The sequence below is a fragment of the Nyctibius grandis genome, chromosome 16 (genome assembly GCF_013368605.1).
Source record: "Nyctibius grandis isolate bNycGra1 chromosome 16, bNycGra1.pri, whole genome shotgun sequence".
NCBI classification, from domain to species: Eukaryota; Metazoa; Chordata; class Aves; order Nyctibiiformes; family Nyctibiidae; genus Nyctibius; species Nyctibius grandis.
In genome coordinates, this window is record NC_090673.1 from 4,606,170 (window position 1) to 4,624,156 (window position 17,987).

Sequence of the window (17,987 nt, forward strand, 5' to 3'; positions counted from 1 at the left end):
TCTTTGAGCCATTAACTAATAAAACAGTCATTGGCTGCTTTTAAATGTTATTGCAATATTGGTGTGTTTAGCAGCACAGTGTTGCACTCCCACAACTGCTGTGGGTGCTGGCATCTACCACACCACGCCAGGATCAGGGCTGGTGCTGGTCCTTTGAGCATTTATTGGCTGTTCTGTTGTCTTGTCCACTGTCACAGGTAACCTGAGCAGAGCTGGTGCTGTCCAAAGGACAGTCTGCAGGGCTCCTGGCATGAGGATGACATAAATACCAAAGATAATTTGAAACTTAATTCTTTGTTACAGCAGGGTGTTTTACTATTGTGGCGATGCAAAAAGAACCAGCGCCTCCATTTTAATTGGTACCAGGAGTTTAGCTGGGCAATCTGTGACTAGAGGCATATTGATGCAGACAGATGCTTGATGATAACTAGAAAGTATCTAAGCCTTTGAAAAGCCTTGGCCAAAGCACCACTGCCCTGGGGAGTTTGCTCAGCTCCTGTGTGTGTCTTCAGATAAAATACTGTAAAAACCCCACTTTCCCTTTTGTCTCTAGCGCACTTTCATGCACACACACATTGTGATTTGTGTAGCTGGTGTTCGCTCCCACAGCATCACCCCACAGGACACGCTCTGGCTGAAGCCAGGCCCATCTTGGCTGGGAAGCAGCTCATCTTTGTTAAGCTTCACCAGCCTTCTAGCAGCCAGGGAGGATGTTTTCCCAGCTGAGAGCCCTCCCCGTGGCTGGGAGAAGTCAGTCCATCGTGGGGTAGGGCAGTGGGATTTATGCCTGGTAGCAGTGCTGTGCACAGCAAGGGGAAGCGCTGCTGGAGTATTCTCACCTTTTTCTTTTCCACTCCCTGGGCTACTGTCAGGGCTCTCTGCTGCTCCATCCACAGCTCCTTGTATCTGTGTTGGAGGAGGTCAAAAAAGGGAGTGCAAGGCCTGGAAAACATTGAAAAGACAACAATATAATCTTCAGGGCTAATACCTCTCTTTACATCCCCATGCTGGTTCGTATCTCTGCTCCTGGAAAGTGTGCCTGGTGAGAACATGAATAAACCCTCACACAAAGAAAGGCTTTCTCTTCCTCAAGGAGGACTCAAACCCACATTCATTTGCAGTTAGTACCCCACAGCCTGCACACACCTGTAATAACCTGTAGCAGGACTGTGCTAGGGCATTCCCCAGAATGGGCACAGTTTCTATCTTTGCACAACCTTTTCTAGGGCCTGTATCACCACCTCTGTCCAAGCCTCAGTGTGCTGAAGGACCATGGAGCACCACAGACTGTGGCTCAGCCTTGGGCCCTGCTATGGCTCCAGGAGAGCATTTCCCAGCTGGTACCCAGTGGTGGGGAATGAAAGCACGGAATGGGGCAATGTCCAGAAGCAGAGAGCTGGGCTTTTGCATCACCACCCTGGAGCTCAGAGGAGCAGCTCTGGCTGGGTCCCCTCCAGACTGACACAGCCTTGGCAGCTGCCTGGGAAGAACCACTGGGTGCAAGGTGTGTTTTGCTAAAATAACACTGTTTTTCCTATTAAAATATCACTACTGTCGTATACCAAAGAGCTGCGAACAGATGCAATGATGGATTGAGTGAGAGGAGTAAGTGCTGTCCTAAGCAATCTGAATAGGGATAAAAATGGACCCAATGCAGATGGTCAGGTGTCTGCAGCAGAAAGAGGAGCTGAAATGCTGAGGCCTGGTCTAGTGCCTCAGCTGCACAGACCAGATGTATTTGCCCCTTGAAACAGGGTACAAGGGAGCATCCTGGCCAGAAGACAGCAGTAGAGAGGAGCTGCAGATGACCATGGTTCTAAAAAAATAGTAAAAATGAAAGGCAGTTGCTTGTTGGCCAGTGCCTGGTCCAGCTGCTCTGAGCTGGCATTAACCTGACCAGCTTATGGCAGAGCTGCAGCCTGAAATTGTTGAGCCTTGCTCCCTGCAGGTGAGGATACTTTAACTTCATCAGCTGCCATGGGAGGCAGAACTGGCAGTGGCAGCAGCAGGGTTCTTGCCTTGAGGACAGCGTATCACTTATTGCTGTGGTTGTGCTGCTATTCTTTTCCCCTGGAAGCCAACACTTGAAGGTGATGGAAGATCTTGATCTTAAGTTTTATTGGTCCTTGTCCTTGCACACCTTGCTGGGGAGGGACTTTTCCCATCTCAGTAGCAACCTGTAATGGTGTGGAGCCCTCAGCCCCAGCTCTGCTCCCACCTGTAGCCCGCAGTGCCTTCAGATGCAGCTCCCATAACTGAAAGGCAGTGCTTTCCCTGCCTGTCCAGACTAACTGGGGGGACTTGGGCTAACTGCTGGGCTACCCGCTCCACCAGAAGATGGTTTTCTGCAGAGAGAGCCCATGTACCACAGAGTGAGTTGGTGCTTTGTGGCTTTTGGCAGGAGTGGGTCCAAAATCGGTAGCAGCCAGCTTTTAGCAGTCTGGAGAATGTTTGATGATCATGGAGGGCACCGGCAGCACATATGCAAATAGTAACTCTTCTGTTTCTTGTTCCTTCACCCCTGTGGTGACTTTTATTACTTAATTATTGCACACCACATGCTTCAAAACAGCCTAATCTATGGTCGTGTTTTCTAATGATACTAGATGTGCGATCCAGCAATATACATCCCAAGGGGGCATTCATATCAGAGGAGACATCCTTCTGCAGACCTCCTGTTTCATAGATCACATGCTGCAGGGCTTTTTGAGGCTTTGCTTACAAATCAGCTGTGCTGCTCCAGATTGTTATCTGGAGACACCCGGTGCCAAAGGGGACACCGACATTTACCCTTTGTCTTCCCCTCTTTCCCTGCTCCTTCCCTTCCAGTTTGGCATTTCACGCTGGTCAGAGCTGGGCAAAATATTTACAAAGGATAAAAGATGTGGCAAACCTGTGACTGAGTGTCTTATTGTCTGGGTGGGTCTCCAGTCTCATTGCGTGGTGTAAATTTTGGTTGTCTCAGCACAAGCACATGGTGAGCTTTGCACATGGGCTTGTTTCCTTGGCCTGTCCCTTTGCTCTCCAAGGTAGGAGCTTTCCTGGTGTGCAGGAATAGCAGGGAGGGATGCAGGAAAACATTGAGCTTTTGTGTGTAGTGTTTGATTATTGATTTTTTTGTGGTAGCTGAATGTGTTTTCACATCTCTGTGGAGGTGACTTTTACCATCTCCAGTGGGCCAGCCAGTTGGTGACTATTAGTCCACAGCTGGCTTGTAAGTAAATGCTTGAAAGGACACATTTGGGTTGATGCTCTTCAGAGGTCCTTCCCTGCCGTGTGATTAATCGCATTTAAGTCCTGATCCAGCAAAGTACAGAATCATGCCTGGAATAATACACGCATGAACTGCCTCTTTGAAATCGGTGGGGTTGACTCGTGTGCTTAGTTACACACATAAGCTCTGGTGGGGCTGTAGGACATGAGGCTTCATCTGGCTTCTCCTGCCTCCTTTGAGAGAAATCCTGAGAAAGTGGGGAAGAGCAGGGGATAGCAGGTAACACTTCTTTGACTAAGGTTACCGGAGAAATTTCAGCAAGGTGGCTTTTTCTTTGTGGGTCAAACGCTGATCTTATTGAGTGGACGGGGAATTTTGGTCCCAAGATCGGTGCCACTTAGCAATGTGACAGTATTTCTCATTTGCAGCTGGCCTTTGGGAAAAAGTCCTCTCGCCTTCGTGTTACTTAAGGACAGGAATGAACGGCTTGTGTGTTCTGTTTCCTTTTGTCACCCTGCCCAGATGTCACCCCTCTGAACTGGGAGGATTTTGCTGTTATCGTCTGCGGATGCTGTGGGGAGAGGGGGGGAAGCATCCGCTGAAAACGCTTATTGTGGATTAAAATCCGTCTTGTTCAGAGTAACTCAGATCTCCTTATTTTGGCACAAGCACCCTGCCACAGAAAGGAAGGGGAAAGGAGTTCTGATAGGATGTAACAAATTATTTATAATTGTGGAAAAAAAAAATCAGCTGCTTCCTTTATAGTCACATAGTTGGAGCCACTTCTAATGTTGACATTTCCTAAATATTTTAAAATTTATCTGTGCACATTTTCAAAACTACTATCCCTGAAACAGTTCCTGTCTCTTTAATAGACTCTCTCTCTAATTTACTTTCAAGAGTCAGGGTACAGACCTATTTTCAACTGAAATGACAAGCGCCTGCTAACTTGGTTACACAATGTGGTATGCTAGTCTGCCAGAAACCTCTCAGAAAAGAAGTTGCAGCCTCCTAATAGGCTATTCTACTGTGAAAACAATGTTTAAAAGTATAATAAAGTATTAACAATATTAAAATAAAACAGTGTAGGCCTTAAATGAGCTACAAACTAGTTAAATCTATTCTATTCAATATGAGCCTTCAGTGCTTTGCAGCTGATACCTCGGAGCTGGGATTTATCTAAAATGAAGGCACCAGGGACATGCAAGAGAAATGGTAATTATAATTTGCAAACATTAGGCTGACACTTTTTTGTGTATGTGTGTATAAATTCTGACAGCTGTGATTTGTGCCATGCCAAATAGTGCTCCACCGAACTGGGAAGGGCTCCCTTTCTGGCAGGCCATCCTCAGAGCAGCAGCTCATTAAAACTTTGGAGAAGGAGAAGTTGCCGAAAACAGGAAGGCGTCAGAACCATCTGAGGGACTTTTGGTACATGCTTGTTGAAAGGTGTTTGAGAAGAGAGCCTTGGGTCTGACAAACTGGAATTTTAGTACGCCTCTCCATTCACAGTGGGGCAAAATAATTGGTCATCAGTGACTACTAATTTGGTTTAGTAGCCAGAGGCGTTTTTTTTCTTCCCAGAAAATCAATGACAGTGCCGGGGTCTGTTCAACGTGATTCAGCTCAAGACGGGTCCTCATTTAGCTCTTGATGCTTCTTCCACTGGAGACAGCTATTTTGTTAAAATGAAATTAAAATCTATCTATAATACTCGGCTCAGGGAGCGGCACCCGTCAATGCCATGCTGCTCTTGAGGTTTCAAGGTTGTCAGTCTCCCCTCAAACTCACTTTCAAAGGTTTATATATCAACTGAGAAAAAGGTACTTGGCAGAAGTGAATGCAAAGGACTTTGCTCGGGAAGGGGGTTTGTACCAGCTTAAAAGGTGCAATCAAATTGATTGCTACGTTGTGTTGTAAAAGGGTGAAAACTTGACTTGTGATTGCCTTTTTCTTGTATAATTCAAAAGCAAAGGGACTTGTGAATATTTGAGCACAAACTTCAGCCCCTGGACTTTCCAGGTAGCTCTCCAGCCTGTGCAGATGGCTCCTGCAGCAGTGCTGGGCAGGACGGGCTCCGGCAGGGACCGGAGCGAGGGAGCAGGGGATGTGTGTGTGGGCATTGACTCCCCAGTGGCTGTGCAGCTGTTTGGGCTGTGCCAAAAGTGCTGCTCTAATTTCAATGGCAGCAGGATCTGGCCCTGTATGGGTGTTTATGCAACAGATAAAGCATATAATTGAATTTTTTTTACAGTTGTGATATTAAAACTCCTTATCCTGAAACTTTAACCCTTTCTTGAAAGGTTAATGAGGTTTCAGGGGGTTTTAGTCCTCGCTGGTGTCCTTCCATCTAAGATGATGTGCTTTTGTGGAACAGCCAGGATCTGTCTTTGGGGTCTTCAGTCCACAGGGGAGACAGATATGGTGGGCACCACCTTTGTATTCCTTTCTCATGTACTTCGTGATGGGAAGGAATTGTCCTGTGGTAGTAGTGTCCATATAGAGAACTTCCCCTGGCACGTGGCTGGGTCAGCTGAACCAGCTCCCGCCAGCTCAGGTTGGTTTCTTACTGGGAACCAGTTTGGTCTCCAGCATCTCTGGAGTGTGGGGCTTCTCAGTGCAGCTAGCACAGATTGTCTTCAGCAAATAAAGCACAAGCTGGGGTCTGTGTTTCTGCTCGGGCCTTGGGGTATCACCAATGCAGGCAGCAGTAAGGCATTAATGCTCAGGTCCCTCTGCCCTTAAAGGGGGCTGATAGCGCAGGAAACCTCTGATTACAGCTCCCTTGTACTGTTATATTGTCTCCCTCCCTCCCCTGTTACTGATGGGCTGGAGCTAGCAATCTATCTACCATTAATTTGTCTCTGTGTAGCCCAGCAGGAATCTGGGGCATGATTACAGCTCTGGCCCTTGTGCAAGAGCCAGCATGGCCCCGGCATCCCCCTGCAAACTGCCTGGCTCTTCCTTGCCTTAATTGTTCCCCTTTGGCCAGTGGACTTGTCTTTTCTAACAAGGGCAGTGAGGAGGGCTGAGGTAATTGAAGCACTTAGCCACACTCCTAAGCGTTGCCTCCTGCAGCTAATTAGGAAAGAGGGCCGCTGGGCTCTTGGTTATTTCTTTTAATTGTTTGTGGGTTTTGCATAACAGTGAATGGCAGAAGAGGGATGCGCAGTTAGCGATGAATTCTTGACTTTGAAATTTGTATAAAAGGTCACTAACAATTTGTTAACGCTTTCACAACAGTGAATTCAATTAGCGGCTCTGGCAGTACCCTCACACACACGTGCGGGTGTGTTTGTAAGGAGAGGGGGAGAGAGATGGCAAAACAAGCAGGGTGTGAATGTAAAGGCTCTTCATCTTCCTAAGAAGCTTGTGGACTATATGGTGAAGTTATTGGCCCCTTACAGCTTTATGGTCCTCTAAACAGGTCCTGGCAATAAACCCATGGAGAGGCCTGAAAGATCACTTTTAAATGATCTCCACTTGTCCTCACTTTCCATTAACCACTGGAGAAAATAACAAAAGAAAAATTGGTAGAAAACACTCAGGGACCAATTTTTTCTGCAGTCTTTGGGCTGGCAAAACTCTTGAAATAGTGGGCCTTTCACCCATGTGGCAGCTGCAGGATCTGTGCCATCAAATCACTGATTAGTCTGAATTTCTGAAGCTTCTTTACAATCCTTGTAATTTGGATGAGGAAATAACAATATAAATTATTTCACTGTGGGCAGCCAATGAGGCAGTGGCTTCTTCTAAGTGTCAGAGGATCTGTTATTTTGCTCAGAGGGCTCGTATGTATAGAACAGTAAAAAGAATAAAATCCATTGTAAACATGCACTTTAAAAGATTTATCAGATGCTCATAGCTGTACTTAGGAGTACACATGGTTACAAGAGCACCAATTTGCTTTACTGTTCCCTCCCAGGCCCAGAGTGACTTGTAACTGTCCTAAATGCACACATGGAAACACGTGTCTTGCAGTGAAGATACCAAGCCAGCCCTTACCCATTAAATACCTGGCTTCACAAGCTGGAATTTGTGCATTAACATTGATTTTTGGGTTGGAGATACCCTTTGTCTGGATGACTTCATTGGAGATTATTTATATTTGTCTTCAACACACTTGTCTACTGACTGGAAATCCCTCTGAGAAACTCAGGTGGGATGTGATTATGGGACAGAGCTATTCTGCCTGGAGGTCTCAATCCATGGCTGAGAGTGAACAGTGCTCATTCTGCAGCCATCAACAAATGCAAAACATCCTGATGAGTAAAAACCTAAGGAAAAAAAACCCCAATGCTGAGCAAAACAAATCAAAGAGCAAGGTCTTCCCCTTGACCTCCATCCCATGCTTGAACCTCTCTGGCAGGGTGGGAACATTACTTCATTTGAAAGGAAAAGATGTCAATGAGGGCTGAAAAGCTTTGCTTTCACAAAAACGACTCTGTTGTTGTTTCCCCCTGACCCAAGTTTTCATTGCAGAGACTGCAAAAGCAGAAGTTTTCAAGGGAAAAAGTCCACTTGTGGCAAGAAGTAGTTTTAGATGGTAAAAGCTTTGGTAGAAATTTTTCAGCCAGCTGTAAACAATGGAGAAAAACCCATGGACAACAGCCAGGCTGTGTGAGAGAGTAAATTCCTTTCCTATTCAGATCTTTTTTTCCCAGCTCTGTGACTGATGTGCAGGACCTGAACCTTATGCCAAACCATGACTTGGCTGTTTATTTTCTCTTAACCCAGGAGCCTGAAGTAGTCAGAAACTGTTACAACTACGGTAAATAATTACACTGAAGGAGAACCAGTATCTTCATGGTGCACTCAGGACTTTTTGAAGGGGGTAACAGGTCTTTGCCCAACCAGAAGCTGCAGCCACTCAGGCACAAGGCAGCATGATCCAGGCAGATGTGGCTGGGAGCAAGTGGTAGCTGATGCATACGCAGCAATGCGAGCACATACCCAGCCTGGAACATCTCCAGTAGAAGAAAATTATTTCTTGAAATAGAAATTTTTATCTTAGCAATGCGAGAATGGTGGCAGAGACACAAAGTGCCTTTCGCTGTAGAACTGGGTAGGATATGCAATTATCTGAGCTGATGGGAGTCCTATATTTTTTAACTCTGTTGCATTTTTCTGGTGCCTTCAGCCTGACAGCGAAGCCAGTCACTATCTCACCTTTTTACCATTTGTTTTGTCAGTGCTCAGATATTTTTTTTCTAAAACTTTTGTCCCAACCTTTTGGATTTTTGTGGCTTTATGCATTCTTTATTTGCTTGGTTTCCAGTGACTGTGGATAAGATGTGGGCTTGCTGTAATATTCATCTTTTTTGCCTGTCCAGCTATTCCTGGTGGGTTCTTTCCAGGAACACTCTCTGCTCTTCAGTATTGTTTCTTTGACAGATCTTTGCAGCTGGTCTATAGCTACATTAGCTTTTTCCAGGACTGTATATTAATCACAGAATCACAGAATGACCTGAAATGTTCTTTAAGTGTCTCAAAAATAAACCTACTAGTGCACTTTGTGTGCCAGAGAGAAGCTGGAAATATCTCAGCCCCTTTAGGGCAGCTTTCTAAACTTTGTTCTGGCTGTGTGCAAACATCATGGACAGTTCGGGTGGAAAAGCCACTTGCAAAGCAGAAGCATGAGCACTGAAACCTCCCTTCTCGGGGAAGGTGAAAGATAAGGACAGAGCAGTCAGTTAAGCCAAGAAGCTGCAGGGATAGCCAAGGTAACAGCTGAGCTGCTAAAGGCCAGTGAGACAGTTGTCAATAGAGCATTAGGACAATTGCAAATGATACAAAGAGAAGAGGCAGTACTGGATAACTGATGCCCTTGGCCAGTTGTAACAATGTGAAGAAGAGAGACTGCAGTGACCAAATGCCTTAGAGGGGTGAGCTTGCTGCAGACACATCTGAAAGCAGCTGCCAAAGGATTAAGACCAGTTTTAGAGAATGGTAGGAGGAGACGAAGTTAGAAGGAAAATGGGATGTAAAATTCAGGAAAGGGATGGTTGAAGCGAAGGCAGACTGTAGGGGGGACCCGGCAGGAAACATGGGGATGACAGAGTGCCAGGGAAATCCTGCCAGCACACCCAAGGTCAGCCCAACCTACAGGCCAACTGCCAAGTGGATGGCAGCACATCAGAGGCAGGGTTATGGCCATGCAGGGTTTGAAGGAGGTACAGGTGTAGAATGGCAGAGAATGGCATGTCTGTGCAGTCCTTGTGTCCAGGAATACGCTCTGGGACACAGTACTCAGAATTAGGAAACTTGCACTACTAAGAGACAAAGGAAAGCTTTTCTCTAAAAGCAACCCTGGAAATGCTGGGCAGTGTGTTCATGCTGAGGATGCACTCTGCACTGCTAGCTCCTAGGGACAAAACTTGTGCTTGGGGTACCAACTGTGTGCTGGTGTGCTTTGGCTTCAAACTCCTTGTGTGACCTTGTGCAAATCCATACAATCTAAAATCCAGCTGTAGACAGCATCTGTATCTTTGTGCTTACTTCTAGTTCCAAAAATGACAATTCAATGTCTGCTAATTTCAGCGCACAGTGATCTTCAATTAAAAAAGGTGGTTAGGAGGATAAATGTTGGTCCGGACTTCTATCAGGGTTTCCAAATGCACCCTGAATAACAAGCTGTATTGATACCAGTGAAGATCCTGGAGGTCTTCACAGACCTTCTGTGTCTTTAGATCTCCCATATCCTCAAAACCCAGCCCACTCAGTGCCCTGAACTCTCCCTCTTGTGAAATAAAGTCATTACACCAAGAGTATGGGGGTTGAATACATCTGCTAGTTAAACTGTGTAGTGGGGTTATTTTAAATGAAAGGACCTAGGACTTGGGTCCAAGAGGACAGCAACCCTACTCTGCACACATCTTGGTTATGTAATGTGTCATGTACAAAGCACGGGGATGGGGATGGTTTTAGCTCCTGGAGGGATTGCCAATGATGGGCATTTTCCTTGAAAGAAAACCTGTAGACCCATTTGTGGTGAGGATGAGGGCTGGGGCAGGTGAAGCTTGAGTGTGTATGCACAGTAACGTAGTCGTTAGCCCAGAGCCTCCGCTCAGTGGACACGTGCTCTCTGGCAAATAGTGGCTTGCACAAGGCAGCTCTTGTAGAGATCAGAAGCTGGAGCATGAGTTGGGGGAGCCTAACTGGAGGATACCCCATGGGGGAGGCTGGGACCCTACCACATCCTCGTTACCGCTGACCTTGGCACGAGTGCTGCCTGCTGATGGATCGGCTATGGAGCTGGACAAGGCCCTGGGGAACCACTGTATTATCTATTATCATCCCACCAGTGCCTTCCCTGACCCCTCCCAGCTCTGAATGCCACAGGCATCAGGGAGGGAATAAATCTCTGTCTGATACTGAGAGAGAAAAGGGAGCGAGAGCAGGAAAAAGGAGAGATGAAAAATGTCCTTTTTATGACTCTCACAACAAAGCTGGCCACATGATTCCTAGCAAACATTTATCTGGGAAAAGGGAGGGAGAGAATGGGGGGGAATCAGCAAAAAAGCAGAGCTGCTTCTCTCCCCTGGAAGATGCCCATGGGGAATTAGTAGAGTATGGGTGACCTCTGAAGGTAAATATCCCAGGAAAGGAAAGAGGCCTCAAAGCTTCAGAAAGCTCACTCCAGTGTCTGCTGCTCCTTGTGAAATGCTCCATGCAGCACATGCCCACCATGAATGGAAAGCAGAGGCATAAGCGATCTGCCATGCTAGAGGGAGCAGAAGGGCCAGGGCGTGATTAATAAGGCACTAACAGCAACCACAGCATTTGTGTTCATTTCTATTTGGGATGATCTGGGAGAGCTTGTACTTGTGAGCCTGGGGAGAACTCCTGACCTTGGTGTCTTTAACAGACAGAAGCTTTCAGCAGTGCAGCCCAGGGCATGAGAAGGGGCTGGAGATACATTGCCAGGGCTTGAGAAGCCCTTTGCACATTACCCACTGACAGCTCCAAGACCACAAACACGTTCCTGTGACAGTTGCTGAACTGTTCGGGCCTTATAACCCCCTGTGCTGCCATTCCCAGGGAGGCAGCCCAGCCCCAGGGCTCCGTGCTGGCACTAGCTGCAATTCCAGCTGCGCAGAAGAGCTGCAACAGGGCTGTGGGTGCAGCCTGGGAGGGTTTGCATTGGTGTTCTGGGGATTGTCCTAGAGCATCGCCAACATTGGGCAGGGTGGCTGCAGCCGCTTTCAGTGCGATGGGAAGGCACCTTTGCTCTCTGGCCTTCTCAGCCATACTGTCTGTGCTGTGCCTTGGGCTAGGGAATGACCCATGGGCTCTGTTCCTGTTGAAAAACTTCACTGCACCTGAGAGGTTTACCAAAGTGGACGTTTCTGAAGGCAAACAAGTGCTCGGAGTCATGGGAAAAGACCATATGCCACCATTCCCCTGCCCCCAGATAAGCAAGTATCTTAGCTTGTGCCTTCCCAGTTTGCAGCACTAAGAACACAGCTGTGCAGGGCTTAGAGTCCGAAGGCAGAAGCAGCTTAAATCCATTGACAACTGAGTCATTTGTAACAGGGCAGCTGAACCTGGTCAGCTGTGACTAGGGACAGGCTTGGGCTGGGGGGTGCTCACCAAAGATGGTATCTTTAACTTGCCAGTCATGGAAAAGTGTGTTAAATTCCCACTTGTAACGAAATGGCTGTAACAACTTCTTGGTAATCCCAGTAATTTGATTTTGTCTATTATGTGCTTTTAAAGTAAAGGGATAAATACAATCAGTCTGCATAAAAGGTAGCTATTAAGGAGCAGGCAAGTTGTACAATAATAACTTTAATTTAAAAGCCCTTTCCCACTACTTCTGCTGTTGTGGGGTCTGCAGATTTTCCTTAAAACTTTTGAAACGTGCCTAGACTTCTTACAAGCAGCCATTTAACCTCCGTTTATGAAGAAATAAAGCAAAATTGATGTTGATTTTGGTCTACATTGGGGGATACTTTTGCAACATAAAAGCCCTTTTGCCTGCAATTTGCAGTGCAGCCCTGTCACATCGGTGAGGGCTGATACTGATAAAGATAAAGCTTTATAGCTGGGGCATTTGCAGCTAACAGCAAGCTAATGCTACATTTTCATTTTGATGCAATTAATGTTAATGTCTGCTACGAAAATTGTCATTAAATACCATTTTAAAATCCATTCAATTTGCATATGCAAAGCCCATTTACTATCACGTAAAATACACGGTGCCGTTCATCATGTCTTTTCTCTAGAATTTGTAGCTGTTATTTTTCTGGTAGTGATTATTATCCAGCTCTTAAAATGAAACCTAATGTCTGGTCCAGACCTGCACAGAGCAAGAAAACCCTCTGTGCTTCAGCAGCAGCAGGGCTGCTTTGGAGCACCTTTCAGAGGCTTTGAGCCCTTGTTTGTGCTGGATTCACACTGTTTTTCTGGCTTGCTGTGCTCTCCAGCTTCTCTTGTGCTCCCATAGAGGACAGGTAGCAGAAGGACTAAATGCTGTACCTGTTTGAACCTCAGGCAGGGCTCATGTATGCTGGCCGCTTTGTAAAAATCCTTTAGAAGACACTGCGATGCAAAAGCCCTAACTCTCTGTGAAGCCTTAACCATCCTGCTGCGTTGCAAGGGATGAACAGGTAGGCTTATGCCCTTCTGGAGGGGTTGTTTGGGGAGCAGCAGGTACCAGCTCCCCTCCAGTGCTTGGGAGGGAGCACAAGAAAGCAGAAGAGAGCAGTGAAAAGCTGCTTTGCCTCCATCCTGCTGTACTACCAGTTTCTGCCCAATGCAGGGCGATGAAGTAACAAGTGGGAGAGAGTGGGATAAAGAACTTGAACTGGTTCTTAACTGCACCAGAGTATTTCAATGAGTGCAAAAAGGTAGAAATGCTGTTGCTCTGATTTTCTGACCTTGGGAAGCCATTATTCTGACTCACAACTCTTCCTGTTCCTTTAAGTTCAAGAATTGGCATTGAACATATTTTTAAGAGGCTCCAAGGCCTTAGTGCCACAGGTGAAATGGGGATGTGTTATGGCATGTAGATGAGATTTAGGTAGTTGATTATCTGACACAGAGGTGCAATCAGGCATGGAAGTGATGCTGTGGCTTAGTTGCAGCATGTCCAGGTTCAGGACACTTCTCTTTGGGACTCTGCTATCTGAGATGTTGGGGAGATGCAGATGTGAGGGTAGGAAGGGATAATCTCATTCTGAGGAGGGGCCCAAGCCTTCCCTCTTACCGTGATGCGATGCCATATGTCATGTCTGCAGGTACTTTAGGAGGACTTCTCTTGATGTGACTGTATTTATTATCTTTGCACCGAATGTCCTTGGCCTTGTAGTACAAATTAAATTCACGGGCTGTGGTACAACCGGCCTTCAGAGCACCCCGGTTCATGGTGATGAAGTCTCGGGGCATCTTCTGAACTAAAGGAGTACTTGGCTTTGCTGTGTTCCAGTGGCCTATTGCTGGAGACGAAAGGAAACATGAGAGGTAAAGAGAGAACGATCAGGCATCTTGGGTAACTCCTGTTTGGGAAGGCAGGCTGATGTCTGTGCACCATGCTCAAGGGCCTCGCATGGCTTGCACGCATTTTGCCATGGTTTAACTGTGGAGTGAACTTCGTATCCTGTCCCACCTCATTTCATATGGGGACATGTCCTATCTGAATTGGATGTCTTCTCACCCTCCACCCTGGCTTGCTCAGTAAGTGTGATTTCCCAGGGGAATTGTCCCTGAGAGCACAAAGTAGGAGGTCTCTCAAGTTATGAAAGGGGCCACCTGTATCACCCTTTGCAGGTGCCATACCCCTCTCTGCCTGGGCTCTGTGTGATCCCATTAAAGTTTCCAATGTGCCAGAGAAACTTTGCTAGTCACCAAGCAATGGGGGTGATATTAATGAAAGCGAGTGAATGTTGGAGCTCTTCACCTCCAGCTTGAGAAGTATTGAAGAGCACTGGGAAGGGCCGGAAAGTCCCTACTACTTTTAGGACTTCATTGCAGGTCTATATTTTAGTGGTTTTGTCATACCTTCAGCGACTCCTCCATCTGTCCTCTGGATGTACAGCCCATATGAAAAATCGAAGCCTGGCAGGGTGTAGCAGTTTCTCTGAGGCTTCCCCAGTTCTGCCTGCAGAAGAGTAAAGTTAAAGGAGAAGTGTAAAGACCTTTCCTGATAAGCTAAAGTCCCTGAAAATAAAAATTTATATTAGAATGTGGCCACAGGTACCAGGAATGGCTCTGGCTCCACTTGGCACAGGTTTGAATCGCACTGACTGGACACAAGTGAGTGTGACAGTGCAAACGAGAACTCACAGCCATGAGGCTTCACTAGAGCTGAAGCCTAAGGGATGCTGATCTTCACACAAGTTTTTACCTGAGTTATAAAGTGACCTAGCCTTGCTGGAAAAAGGGATCCTGACTCAATATATATGGTTAATTTCTCCTTTGACTGGGATGCCCAGCTGTGGTGTTTGCTGGGGACACCGCAGCTAGTCTTAACTTTGCTTTGAGTTATTTAATTTCCAAGCTGTGCATCCTCCTAGAAAACTGGTGTAAACTTCTCCAAGCACAACCAAATTGCTGCTCCTGCCTGGGAATAATCAAGATGCAAGGCATGTTGCAGGGGGGAGAATAAGGGGGATAAAGAAGGGGGAGCAGAGCCTGGGGTTTATAGCACAGAAGAGAACTTGAGCTCAATAACCTCATTTCTATTTAGTTATAAAATGAACTCTTCCCCAGTCCATGTGTGTCCCAGCCTAGTGGTGTCTGTGGGATTAACTGACCTCCCATCACCCCTTTGTCTCTACCCTCCCATCTCCATGGTGAAGTCACTGCAGGATGTGTGTGTCTTGAAACCTTATTGCTGATTGAAAGGAGGAGGGAAGGGGTGAGAGCCTGGCAGCCTGGGTCTGTGCGTTCCTGCTAGGAGACGCTGGGCCAGGGTCAGGCAACAAGCTCCCTGGGAGCCCTGAGACATGGTGTGAGTGCTTTGGGACAGGTTATTTTCCATGGGAAGTGTGCTGGGGAAACTGGGGGGCTGTAGGTGTTGGCAGGTCTTGTTGGGAGAATGGAAGTGCTGAAATCCTACTCTAGTGCTTCTCACCAGTTAATCATTGAACATTGACATTGAGATGACCATTATTACACTCCAGAGTGAACACTCTCTGGCTCAGGAGATGCTGAATCAAACACAGCCCTTTCTGCAGGGACGGAGTGAAAAGAGCAAGACTGAAAATGAACCCACTCCAACTTGCCACTATGACAGGTTGAGGCTGTACAGCGGTTGATGAGGGATGCTGCTTATCAGAGCTGCTTGCATAGGAACATCATCCAAACCCAAATGTATGTTCTGTACCCAGCCAACACTGTGCAAACCCTGGCCAGGGACGTGGAGCAGCCACAGCTCTCCTGCCTGCTGCCAGCCTGATGGCCTCTTTGCAACGTGCTGTTAAACGGTACTCACCAAGTGTGCACGATGCTGCGGAGCAGCTTGAGCTGTTCTGCATCACCCTCAGCTCAGGCAAAGCTCTTGCTGAGCCAGTTTTGCCTGGAGAGTGAGGGTTAATAAACCCTGCCCAAAATGGGCACCTTTCCAGAGGGCTATGTGTTGAGGTCTCCTGAATTTGCTCATAATTCCTCAAACTTTTTCACCTGGAGGCATTTTTTTGTGCATTCAGTTTGGAGTTTCTCTGCTTGTGTCTCTATATGCAGCTACACAAAAATCTAAAAGCATGCAGTGGCTCTGGCACCGGGCTCCTCACCGCCGTGTCCAGGGGTGAGATTGTGCCTGCTTGCTTGAGTGACTTGCTTGTGTTGTGACAACAGGTCTGCTCCTCTGCAGATCCTGGCAAGCTGGCTGTCAGCTTGGCCAGTTTGTGGTCATTGGGCCTGCAAGCCTGTACAGTGATGCTTTCAGCTAAACCCCAGGGTCTTGCTTCCCAGGTCTGGGAGGGAGATGCATCATCTTGGTCCTATTAAATCCATGCACTTGTGATTCTATAAAGCAGGTGTGTATTTCTCATGACTCTCAGGAGCACAAGTTCACCAGAAAATGAATTTTCTGGACTTGCTAAGACCCTTTGATAGGCTCAAAAAACCCATCAGGCTCCTTGCCCTGCGTGAAGCTACAGATCCTTTGTTGCAAACAGACCTTTTTGAAAGGAATCGACTCACTACCTGATACAACCTGCGCATAACGTGACTGCATTCCCCCCCGCTGCGTCCTCTGAACCTCTAGCAGAGACAGGGACTGTCCCTTACAGGTGTGTCCGGCACCGAGCACGATGGGAGTGAGTGGGCTTTTAGTGCTACCGTGACTGAAATATCACATGGCAGTGCTAAACCATATGTGCATGCTGTGTGTGAGTTAGGGAGCTCGCGCAAAGCGTATAAAGCAGTGCCAGGGATGATAAAGTAGCTTTCATTGCTGATCTATTTCTCCTGTATTTACAGGCATTTGTACGCTAGCTATTTTTAGATTAGTTGTCAGTGATATACAAGGGAAATGGTGTAGCGTTCCTCAGATGCATGAGAAAAGGCTTTTTCCAGGGATCGTGTTCTGATACCGGATCAGCTAAGTGAGGTCAGAAATCTGCTATGACAGCAAAGGTGTGGCAGATGAGAGAAAATTGCTGAGAAACTGCAGGAAAAGAGAGAGGTTTGTAACCTGTGGCAAAGCTGCTTCCAGACCTTTGAATGCAGAACTCTGTAGAATGGAAGAAATGATGGGATTCAGAGATTCCTGTTTGTAGGTGAACACAGTTGGGTATTTACTCCATCCCAAAATGAGTGCACGCTGCTGCTTTTTATAGGGTGGCATTTTACAGTCACTTTGCACTGAATAAATAAAACTGAAGGTGCTAGATAATTAATTAAAAAAAAATCTGGTCCAATATGTTGAACATGGGGAGAATCTGTGCCTGAAGAAAATCAGTGGACTCTGAGGACTCTGGTTGCCTGCCAACATCTTTTACCCACAAAAGCAAAGAATGGGAAGGAGGTAGCAGGAATGAATCTTGCTCAGTGTAATCCAAGATTACAGCCTTTCTCATTCATAAATTAGTCAAATGTTGTTGCAACCTCACGGGCCGGTTTCATTAGTTTGTCCTGGGGCGCTGTAGGTGTGCTGTGTCATAAAGCTGTGGGGAGAGCGAGCCAAAGTTGATGCAGAAGGTCCTTTTTTCTTCCCCAGCTCCAGCACTGTTTCCTGTGTTCAGGTTTAGCCTGTCACAAAGCTGCTTGGCTGGAATACAGATCTGTCTGACAGCTGTGCCCATCAGCAGACAACTTCATTAAACCTCATTAAGATGTCATTTCTCTGCCTTATTTCCCACCTCTTGGCTCTAATTAAAACCGTCTCTCTCCGCATCCCAGGCGGTCCTAATTTTCTCTGGGTACCTTCTGCAAGTTTTCTCCCTTTACGACCTCGGTGAGGAAAATCCAGCATCTTAAATACTGTTTGTCCAGCCCGTTTGGAAAAGACAACTCTTTACTTTTTCCTGAAGCATTCCCAGAGCATCCTGCAGAGATTGTCACCTCCTCCCAGGGCTGCAAGAAACGTGTGCTGAGGCTTTGTTTGCTCTCTCAAACTGTTTTTAAGGACTCAGCTAATGCATCCTTTCCCCTTGGACACAATAATTTTCATGGTTGAACCAGGTGTGTCTGCCCTGGGTTTGGAGGGTGCCATGCTCAGATGGGCTGCAGGGCAGTGGTGGGGGTGTTTGATCAGTGGGGATACCCTGGTTGGCTGAAGAGCGAGCGGTGTTGGGTGTATTGAGCTCCCTGGCCTTTGCCAGGTAGT

The 17,987-nt window shown here is 46.9% G+C and overlaps 1 protein-coding gene across 1 annotated transcript in view; it reads right to left on the reverse strand.

The window, feature by feature from the left end:
- Positions 1-17,987, reverse strand: part of CFAP77 (cilia and flagella associated protein 77) — a 60,741-nt gene that overhangs the window by 10,502 nt on the left and 32,252 nt on the right. The window contains exons 2-4 of the mRNA XM_068414218.1: positions 14,216-14,315; positions 13,425-13,653; positions 840-942 (exon numbers count right to left, since the gene is read on the reverse strand). Coding sequence (XP_068270319.1) covers positions 840-942; positions 13,425-13,653; positions 14,216-14,315 — 432 coding nt within the window. The remainder of the gene's footprint in view (positions 1-839; positions 943-13,424; positions 13,654-14,215; positions 14,316-17,987) is intronic.